General features: G+C 37.7%; 1 protein-coding gene across 2 annotated transcripts; it reads left to right on the top strand.

The window, feature by feature from the left end:
* The first annotated feature begins 485 nt into the window (after nt 1–485).
* On the top strand, nt 486–9704 carry adamts15b (ADAM metallopeptidase with thrombospondin type 1 motif, 15b). Of its 2 annotated transcripts, none has more exons than XM_077208795.1 (8): nt 486–1686; nt 2977–3109; nt 4032–4199; nt 4285–4568; nt 5566–5743; nt 5812–5987; nt 7019–7194; nt 7481–9704. In XM_077208795.1, exons 1-8 carry the CDS (start codon nt 760–762, stop codon nt 8250–8252), a joined length of 2814 nt encoding a protein of 937 aa, XP_077064910.1. In that variant the 5' UTR covers nt 486–759; the 3' UTR covers nt 8253–9704. The 2 variants fall into 2 exon arrangements, with proteins under 2 accessions (XP_077064910.1, XP_077064909.1); XM_077208794.1 differs by having other exon boundaries at nt 610–1686; nt 5545–5743.
* The last annotated feature ends 1130 nt before the right edge of the window (nt 9705–10834 follow it).

Below are 10834 nucleotides of genomic sequence, written 5' to 3' on the forward strand. Positions count from 1 at the left end.
TAAACAGACACTTTTTTTCTAAACCTTAGTGTTTACCCTTAGTTCAGTTTTATCAGGGATTCGGTTCCATTGAAGTCTTGTGCGAATCTTTGTTCATTGGCTTCATTAAGTAGTAAACGCTCATGGCTGCCAATAATTCATAAAGTAGCCTAAAATAATAAAAATGATTAGGATTATGTGTTTAAATCTTTTCATTAAACCTCCTCTCATTAATAATAGCCTATCAAATATTTGAAATGATTAAAACATGCATTTCATTGCATTGCATTTATTTTATTAACTTCATTCAATTTTAGTATTTTTTAAATAAAAAGTTAAAAATTAGGAGTAGGCCTACTTAAAAATAATTGATAAAAAAAAATAAGACCGTTTACACAGTTCCCTCAAAGTCATTTGCCAAGTAGCCTATTTTCACACCTCTACAAATGAAATGACAGGCATTTCTATAGAGTGGGAGGTAACCTCTGAAGCGCGCCTGGCTTGATGCTCATATTTAGAGAGCCAGAGGTATCTGCGGTGTTCAACATGAACCATGAGCTCTCGTCTGAACCTCCCAAAAACTTATATTACAGTCTGCAATGTTTACATATGACGCAAAAGAATAAAAAAGAGAGAGCCGGTTTCACAGAGAGAAACACCATGGCGATGGATGGCGATTGTGGCAATGCTTAATTCTTATGACGGATGTACAGAACCATGATCGAGAGCATTACGGTGTGATTTACACTTTGAGGGATATATAAATCACCAACAACAACGATGTCGCTTTTCCCCGTTGTTTTGTTTTATCACTTGCTTTTTTTAACGAAAATATACCTCTGTATGGAAACTGATTTTTGTGAACCTGTTCGACTTGACCGTGAAAATTCCCCAAGTCCTGACAAACTGAACAGAGAACTTGTTGTTTACAGAATAAAAGCTTTTAATCAGGAATTGTATCTCAATCTTCTGCCTGACTCAAGTTTTCTGGCTCCTGACGGCACATTTCAATATGACACCTCATCCTCAAGTGCTTTTTTAGGACCTGCTCTTAGAAGATGCTTTTACTCCGGTGATATTAATGCAGACAGGAGTTCATACGCAGCTGTCAGTCTCTGTGAAGGTGTCCGAGGTGCGTTTTCTTATAACGGGATGGAGTACCTAATAGAGCGAAGGTCGACCAAAACAGGACCAGGACTGATCTCGGATGATGTTGAGAAAACGCACATCATCCGCAGGAGAAGACATCTTCACGCTCGGAACTCAACATCTCGGTGCGGAGTTACATCTGGCTTAAACCTGGGCGCTGTGGAGTCCTTAGAAAAGTACAAGTACGTGAAGGGACATACGAGGAACTTCACAGAAACTTTGAGCAGATCGAAAAGATTCGCCTCTATACCGAGATACGTAGAGGTCCTGGTTGTTGCTGATGAGTCTATGGCAAAATTCCACGGTGACGACCTGAAGCATTACATTTTGACTCTCATGTCTGTCACTGCAAAGCTGTACAAACACCACAGTATCTTGAACGCCATCAGTATAGTGGTTGTAAAGCTTATGGTGATTAATGAGGCAGAAAAAGGACCCAAAGTATCCGGTAACGCGGCACTAACCCTGCGCAATTTCTGCACCTGGCAGAAGAAGCTGAATAAGAACAACGACAAACACCCAGAGTATTGGGACACGGCTATTTTGTTTACAAAGCAGGTAAGAAATACATACGGGTCAATGCTATATTAAGTCAATTAAAATACCCCAAAAAACTGTAATTCATACCAAATGACTTCAATACATCCCTTCTATGATGAACATGTTTTGTTGTTGTTTTTTGGTTAATATATATATATATATATACCATAAATACCAGGAAAGTATTGTATTAATTTTTTTTAGTTGCCAACTCAAAATATATGCAGAAAAAATTATAAATGATTTTTCAAAAATGTGTCAAACCACCAACCATGAACACAAAGATTACATTTCTACTAAGCACACATGCTTTAAGCAAGATTTCTCCTTTTCATCACCTCTGATATCCTGATTAGTCACTGACCCGTATCTTCTTTTCCTAATTTGTTCCTTATAGTCACCTGGTATGGCTGAGTTTGTTACGCATTACATCCTTCAGTGGTTTTGCCACAGTAGAATCCCTTTCTAAACGAACATGACATGCCATCTGGATAGAAAATAGTAAAACATTTCTGGAAACATGTCAAAGCTAGGGAGTGCTCCTAAAAGAAAATGTAATTTTCTACCACTTGATTCCAATACAAACTTAAAAGCAGCATTACATCATCAGAAAGCTGAAAGCACAAGTCAGGAGTTGCAAAAAGACTAAATATAATACTGACTCAAGCAGAGGATTGATCTATGTCAGCTGTCTCTGCTGCCTGTGCCAAGATACCTGTGCTGCACCTGTTATTTCAGCAAGATTAACTCCATACCTTTACTTGTAAATAAAGCAATACAAACTTCGTTTCTGCTAAATATTAAGTAAAAATGCTATTATTTTTAAGAATAAAAAAAGCATTCACAGCTCCACAACTGAAAGCTGAACTAATAATACTATATTATAATATTATCTTCCTTCAAACTGCACCGCTCCTCATGTTTGACAGCATGAGAAAGTTGAACCATTTTTTTCAATGTTCAATGTTCCCAAATGGTATCCCTGAAGACTCCAGGTGGCTGCATTATGATGTTCTCACATGGTTCCATCTGTCCTAAACTACAGCTGTTTACAGGCATTCTTGACCACCCTTGCTGGTCCTGTGCTTCTCATTATGTCAATAACCAATAAGCATGTATTCTGATTTGACTTACTGGAATTAGACGGTTCACACACATAGGCTTTGGATCAGACCTAAGCAATGAGGAAGATTTAAATGACTTTGAGTGATTTATATGGTGTAGATGTTTCTACCTAGCTGTCATCCTCATACTGCTCCTGAAACACTTGGTGCTTGTTATGTCACAATACAATGACTGATTTCACAGGACCTTTGTGGGGCCACTACGTGTGACACTCTGGGAATGGCTGATGTAGGAACCATGTGTGATCCCAAGAGGAGCTGCTCAGTTATTGAAGATGATGGTCTCCCCTCTGCTTTTACCACCGCACATGAACTAGGTGAGATCTATGTTTGGCTTCAAAGTCAGACGTTTGTGTGCAAGAAAAAGAAGGTGAACTGAAGGTCAGTGCCCACCCTGAGACTGTCTGTGGTGCAATTATGTCGAATCCTTTAGGGTGATGGGATTTTGACGAGGCTTCTCACTCGTGAAATTCTATCTCTGATTCCTTGATCTTTAAACTTGAATATTGTGCCAGCTGTTTCAAGAAAAAAAATCATACTGTCATACTCTATTACTAATTTAGTAGAACAATGACAACAGCATTCAAGAGTTTTTCACATCTCTTGATTCCTGGGCAAACAAAGGCTTAATAAAAGACAGATGAGAAAACATTGGCAGATGCTGAAAGAACCACATTCAATGTGGCTGGTCCATGAGTACCATCCTTATAGTGTGTGTACAGACCTTTTAAACTCTTTGAACATATTTGAATGTGTTAGTCATTGTACACCTTTACATTGTAGATAGATAGATAGATAGATGGATAGATGGATAGATGGATAGATGGATAGATAGATAGATAGATAGATAGATAGATAGATAGATAGATAGATAGATAGATAGATAGATAGATAGATAGATAGATCCATCCATCCATCCATCCATCCATCCATCCTTCGGATGAGACGTTAAACCGAGGTCCTGACTCTCTGTGGTCATTAAAAATCCCAGTATGTCCTTCGAAAAAAAGAGATGGATGGATGGATGGATGGATGACTGATTGACGGACAGAAATGAAATAAAATGTTATTTTTGTTGAATAAAAATTAATTAATTAATGTGACATGATGAAATGTTGACTGAATGTAAAGAATATTTTTGTCAATAGACAAACTAAAAATATATAAATATTTATCTACAGTTCCTTTATCAAAATTAAAAACTGACCTGGCTTGACTATTTCTCTTGCTCTTATCCAGGCCATGTCTTCAGTATGCCACACGACAATGTGAAGGCTTGTGAGGACGCATTTGGAAAGTTGAAGGACAACCATATGATGTCTCCCACACTGATCCAGATTGACCACAACATGCCATGGTCTGTCTGCAGTGCTGCCATCATCACAGACTTCCTGGATGCTGGCCATGGTGAGTTTGCTGACTACACTGACATGTATATCTCAGCCACATCGAACAGTATGCTCAGCATAAATGTACTCTTTGCTCTCTATAGGTGACTGTCTGCTGGATCAGCCCCAAAAGCTCCTGGCTCTTCCAGAGGACCCTCCAGGTGTCAGCTACTCGCTCAGCCGTCAGTGCGAGCTGGCCTTCGGCTCAGGATCTAAGCCTTGTCCGTATATGCAGGCCTGCTCCAAACTGTGGTGCACTGGGAAAGCTAAAGGACAGCTGGTGTGCCAGACTCGCCACTTTCCCTGGGCTGACGGGACTACCTGTGGAAGCAACAAGCTGTGCTACCGGGGGATTTGTACTGATAAGCAAAATACTACCAAAGACAAGGTGAGTGATATATCCGACTGCAGACAAATGCTCTTGATTTGTCAGTCACCCCTGGATATTAAAATACTATCATGCTCCCCACAACTGCATTTGATTTGATCAAAAACAGCAATATTGTGAAATATTATTACAATTTAAAACAACTGTTTCCTATCGTAATATATTTTAAAAGGTAATTTATTTCTGTGATGACAAAGCTAAATTTTCAGCATCATTACTCCTGTCTTCAGGGTCACATGATCCTTCAGAAATCATTCTATAAGCGGATTTATAGTACAACCATTTCTTATTATTATCAATGTTCAAAACTCTTCTGCTGTTTAATATGTTTTTATATATAATGTCTTTACTGTCAAAAAAAAAAAAAAAAAAAATTGTCTTTACTGTCACTTTTAATAACTTTAACGTGTCCTTGCTGAATAAAGGTTTTTGTTTCTTTCAGAAAAAAGTCTTACTGACTTACTGAACAGTGTATATACACAGAATAGTGTACACACAGTGTATACAATAAATTATTATTATTATTATTATTATTATTAAATTATAATTGATGAACACTGTATTGTAGTCCAATTTTCCAGTAAAAAAATACTAAAAATATAAGAAGTAAAACTTACCAAAAACTATGTAAGGCATTAATACTTGTTTTTCATAAATTATTAGTTAAAAACAAATGAAAAAATCTGCCTATATGCACAATAACAAAAACACTTTTATTCAAGATATAATATTTGAAAACAAGTCTACAAGATACGATATTATCCAGTGTTGATTCTCAAATAAATGTAACTTGTTTTAGGAATTTTTAGATAATTATTTAAGTGAAAAACAAGTAAAAAAAAAAAAAGAAGTCTTTTTTATGTGTTGTACAATGTTCATGATAATTCTGCTGACAATTTGATGTTAGTCTAGGCTAGCTTAATATTTGTTGAGGATGTTCGCCAGTCTTTGCACCAGGTATGTAATCATTTCTGAGTCGTGTGGACTCTTTCCGCAGGTAGATGGCCGTTGGGGTCGATGGGGTCTGTATGGTCCGTGTTCCCGTATGTGTGGGGGAGGGGTGCAGCTCGCCAAAAGGGACTGTAACAACCCCGTCCCTGAAAACGGGGGCAAGTACTGCCAAGGACTGAGAGTGAAGTATCGCTCCTGCAACGTAGAGCCTTGCAAAGATTCAGGTAAACGAAATCTTTCAGCCTCGATATCCGTGTCAATATCCGTATCTGACGATGATTATTTGGGACAGGAAAGAGCTTTCGTGAGGAGCAGTGTGAGACGTTTAATGGCTTCAGTCTGAACACTAACAGACTGAGTCCGTCTGTGGTCTGGGTCCCCAAATACTCTGGAGTCTCTGTTAAGGACAGATGCAAGCTCATCTGCCGAGCCAATGGCACCGGATACTTCTATGTCCTCGCGCAGAAGGTAAATAAATTGATATACCCGCTTAAATATTTCAAAGTTGTTTGACATTAGTGGTTTATATGCAGGAGGAGTTTTTATCTCATGGAATGAATAACATCAACTTTTCAAAGTGAACAAGCTACTTTTAAAAAGTAATGGTGGGAGCTTATCTCTAAGATATGGCTGTGTGGAGTGACACAGTGCAGGGCTGCTTGTCACAATCACTCATGCTGTAGATGGGAAGAGAGAATCAGCCACAGTATCAGCAACCTATACAGCTAGTGTCTCAGCTTACAATAGTTACACAACTACAACCATGTCCTAACCAACTGCAACACAACAAAGCGACGAGTGATGCTACAGACTGTTAGTTGCTTGGTTTCTATTTCTGAGCCCACATGACGTCCCATTGGACCAAAATCCTGTTTCTCGCATATAGTAAATTGAAAAAAAAAAATCATATTATCATCATAATATTTTGCTCTACTTGGTCAACATACCACACACACTGCACCCTTGTGCTTATTTATTATTACTGACTTCTGTATATTTCATGCTTTTACTTATATGTATTTACTTATAAGTTTCTTATTATATAATACTTTTACTTTTACATTTCTAGTGCATTCTTACTTAAATCTTTCTTTCTACATCTTTAGGTCATTGAAAAGTTTAAGAAAGGATTCTTGAGCAGCAAATCAGCATATTGGAATGATTTCTGGAGCATCATCTGAAAATTCAGCTTTGCCATATAATGAATATTTCATTCTCATTTTTATTTCTTTTTCTATTTAAATATTGTAAAACAACCAGTGGAGGATGAAAATATTGATTTTGTACAATTACAAAAAAAAAAAAGAGTTTGACTTGATGAAACATGGACAAGGAGTGCTAGAAGTTGCTCTGTTGCACATTTGGCAGAACATGCCACTAACAACACCAAGGTCATAGGTTTTACTGGGAACTACTCTTGTATAACTCAACACCCTTAAGTTAACATACTTAAAAAGAGGCCGATGGTGTAGTGATGGTGAATGTTATCTGTGTGACAGGTGGTGGATGGAACCACTTGTTCCCCTGATACCTCAGCGATCTGTGTTCAAGGAAAGTGCATCAAGGCTGGCTGTGATGGCAAACTGAGCTCCAACATGAAGTTTGACAAGTGTGGTGTGTGTGGTGGTGACAACCAAAACTGCAAGAAAGTCTCTGGAATGTTCACAAAACCCATGTAAGTGCTTTATCTTTGAGTGAGTATATGGTTTTAATTTTATTTATATGCATCTTTAATATTATTATTTATTTCATTGTAATATTTTCATTTTATAATTTAATCATATAAATGTTAAAGTCTCGTGGAACTTCTTCAACTTCAAATTCCACTTCAACATCATATCCCAGTACAACTTCCAATTTAAATTCCTGAGCTGTGTAAAAAATTCAAATTCATGCATCAAAAAAAAAAAGCCACATCTTTCATTCTGAATATTGTCCAATCTTGTGATCTGCTTTTACAGGAATGGATATAACTTTGTGGTGACTCTACCGGTGGGAGCTGCAAACGTGGACGTAAGGCAGCGCGGTTACCGCGGTTTGATTAACGATGACAACTATTTAGCAGTAAAGAATGTCCAAGGTAAATACCTCCTGAATGGAAACTTTGTGGTTTCAGCGGTAGAAAAAGACATTATCGTAAAGGGCAGTTTGCTGCGCTACAGTGGAACCGGCACATCGGTGGAGACGCTGCAGATCACTAGAGCTCTCAAAGAGTCTCTCACCGTGGAACTGTTGTCGGTGGGTAAAATGACACCGCCTCGCGTGCGCTACTCCTACTACCTGACTGTGGGAAATAAACAAGGCAAGATCTTAAAGAAGGAGGAGAGGAACCCTACGCATAACAGCGTGCTGGAAGACAACAATAAAGTGGAACTGGAGAAGCCGGCCTATCAGACGCCGTCTTATAAGTGGGTAACGGCGGATTGGAATAAGTGCTCAGTTACCTGTGGGAATGGGGTCCAAAGTAGATTGATACAGTGTTTGGACTCGGATGGGGAAACAGCCACACACTGTGACGGCACCCAAAGGCCCAGTACTATGAGGGTGTGTGGTGACCCTTGCCCAACTTGGAGCATCGGCGAATGGTCCTCATGCTCTAAAACCTGCGGGAAAGGCTATAAGAGACGCCCACTGCGATGCATCTCTATGACTGGGCTGCTTTTACCTAGAGACCATTGCTCAAGCAAAAGAAAGCCACAGGAACTGGACTTTTGCACCGTTCGGCCCTGCTAGAGACCCATTATGTGTGTTCTGGGACCTATTTCATGGAGCTAAAACGTGAAAAGCAGTGATCTTTATACTTGTTCGTTGTGTGGTGCCTCACTTTTTGTAATGAGAACATCGTCATGAAATAAAGACGGAGACGATGAGGAATTTTACCATGTTACATTTTAAGGTATAGTTAGATATCACCTACCTCGAAAAGGACAGGGTGTTTTAAAGCAACCAAATAAAACAGATAACGTTAAATTGTAAAATGTTGTTATGGCATTAACACTATCACGAAAACAGACTTTTACAGCATCTCGTCTGCATTTGGTTTGTAGATAAAGTGAAGATATCAGATTTGTGGCAAAAGTGTTTGAGTTTGTATTCAGATTTTATATACATGTGAATAATTTGATCTAAATGTGAAGCATATTGTATGCAAAAATAGGGCATCTTGGTCCATGCACTATTGATAATTTGTATTCGTATATTAAGATGAGCTAGTCAGTAGATTAAAGTGTTCCTAATCATTGAAGGTCCAACAAGCAGACTTTAGGGTTACATATAAGTATAGAGAAGACAAAACAATGGTGCCAAAAGTAGGCTTTTAGTTTGGGTTTATTAAACATAATCAATATCTCACCCTGTCATTTTGGGCTGAAGAGGACAGATTCTGAAAACATATTTACATTAATAAAATAAATAATGTTAAAGTTTAATATAATGGTACTGTACACAAAGGGATGAAACATTTAACATACTATAAATAAATCAGTTTATATACTTTTATGGAAATAAACTTCATCAGTTCAGCTATACTGTCAGTATACCATAAGAAAGTATTTGGGTTTTGTAAAACTGAACTCTGCTAAAAGACACTGATGCACATATTGTACAATGGATGCCCTAAATCTAAAAATCTTTTTTTTTTTTTTAAATCTAACTACCGGTAAATCCAGTTTTCAGTTTTGACTGGGGGTGGATACAGGTAAAGTGGGATACCTTCTAATCCATTGCCATTGCCTTTTTAAAATGTGATGCCAAATGGCTGAACCTCTTATACAATAACATTTTAAATAAATCTCCACAGTATGGTGGGGGAATATTAAACAAAAATAGAAGTCTTATTTTGCTAGTATTCATACTACACATGCAGCTGCTATGGCCACTATGATTTTAGTAAAGTCCCCATATCTCCTGGATGGAAAATCAAGTGTTTTATTGTAAATTAATTAGATGTATTCTCTGCTGGACTTATGAAGATGTTTTGTAATTTGTGCAAACAATCCCTGTAAACCAGATGTTGTTGCTGAGAGCATCTCGTTCATTTAAAAGGTGCTTCATTTTTTTCTTTTTTCATCATTTGTTAATACAGCAAAAAGGCACTCATGTTTTTTTCTTGAAATTCATTGTATACTATGTATACATCCATCGACTGTGCACAAATAAATACAGAAATTACATGAAATGTTTAAAGGTATCTCCTCACACTATTGGGTATGGGGAAGTGTGTATGGATCATGAATATGTTAACGAAAAGTCTCAAACTGTGCTGAAAAGTCATTTAGTCATGCATGTTACACTATAGGTAATCACTTTACCAAAGACCGGATGAAGCATCATGGACAATCCCATAGTATTCAGTGACACTGGAATTCTGCTGAGACGACTGAAAACTCATACCTCAGGCCTGATAATCCTCTACAATTGTGTGCCAGAGCTCAACCATCTGATAGACTGATAGACCGATAGACTGATAGACCGATAGACTGATAGATAGAGCATCAGAATGGATGGACGCTTTTACAGGTGAAACCTAGAAGTGTGAAAACCATAAAATATCTGCATTCATAAGCAGTCACCTTAAATGGGACTATTTCTCTTTGTCAGCCCTGCACATCCCCTGTCAATTAAAACCAGTGGTGGTCAGCTATTTCCAACTCAATGATTTTCAACTAATGAACCCCCCCTCCCAGAATTATAACATTAGTCGCAGCAACCACTAACTTGGCATTAAAATTACAGTATTAAAAAGTCAAAAGCATTACCTTCTTGAGCCAAGGTTAAATTAAATCATACTTTCAAATAAAAAATAATACTTAAACAATATAATACATATCATAATTTAAATATTATTTATGTTATAAATAAAATATAGTTTTTACAAATTAAAACAAACAAATAAATGCACACCTTTGTAGGCCTGAGCGAATATTTGTGCAACCCTTTCAGTAGTCCCTTTAAATGCATGCGAATTAAACGTGGAACAATGCCCCTCATCATTACAGTATGCTAATGCCTCTCTCAGTATGCAGATTGAGGACTGTTGGGATAATCCAGACACAGGATGGTTTTGTTTGGTGAGGCATTCACTTGCGGGGGACACACGTGCTTTCCACTACTTGTGTGTTCTAACATGTAGGTCACTGTGATTTCACCAGACATGCTCCTGGATCAACATATTTTGTTGATCCTGGAGCAACATTCCTGTCTAAAATATTTGTCCTAACCCTATCCCTATCTCTAAACCTAACACCACTCATAACTTATCCATAAAATCAGAGGGAAATATGATGTGAATAACACTGATGTAGAATTACCTGGTT

Source organism: Siphateles boraxobius, unplaced genomic scaffold (genome assembly GCF_051911475.1).
Source record: "Siphateles boraxobius isolate OS27281-9 unplaced genomic scaffold, OSU_SipBor_1 6, whole genome shotgun sequence".
Taxonomy (NCBI): domain Eukaryota; kingdom Metazoa; phylum Chordata; class Actinopteri; order Cypriniformes; family Leuciscidae; genus Siphateles; species Siphateles boraxobius.

What these genes read in the sequence shown, in the direction of transcription:
- adamts15b (XM_077208794.1), top strand. Translation starts at nt 760, where the DNA reads ATGTCGCTTTTCCCCGTTGTTTTGTTTTATCACTTGCTTTTTTTAACG. An exon ending in CTTCCTGGATGCTGGCCATG is followed by an intron (nt 4,200 to 4,284) that starts GTGAGTTTGCTG and finishes TGCTCTCTATAG; the next exon opens with GTGACTGTCTGCTGGATCAG. An exon ending in TCTATGTCCTCGCGCAGAAG is followed by an intron (nt 5,988 to 7,018) that starts GTAAATAAATTG and finishes TCTGTGTGACAG; the next exon opens with GTGGTGGATGGAACCACTTG.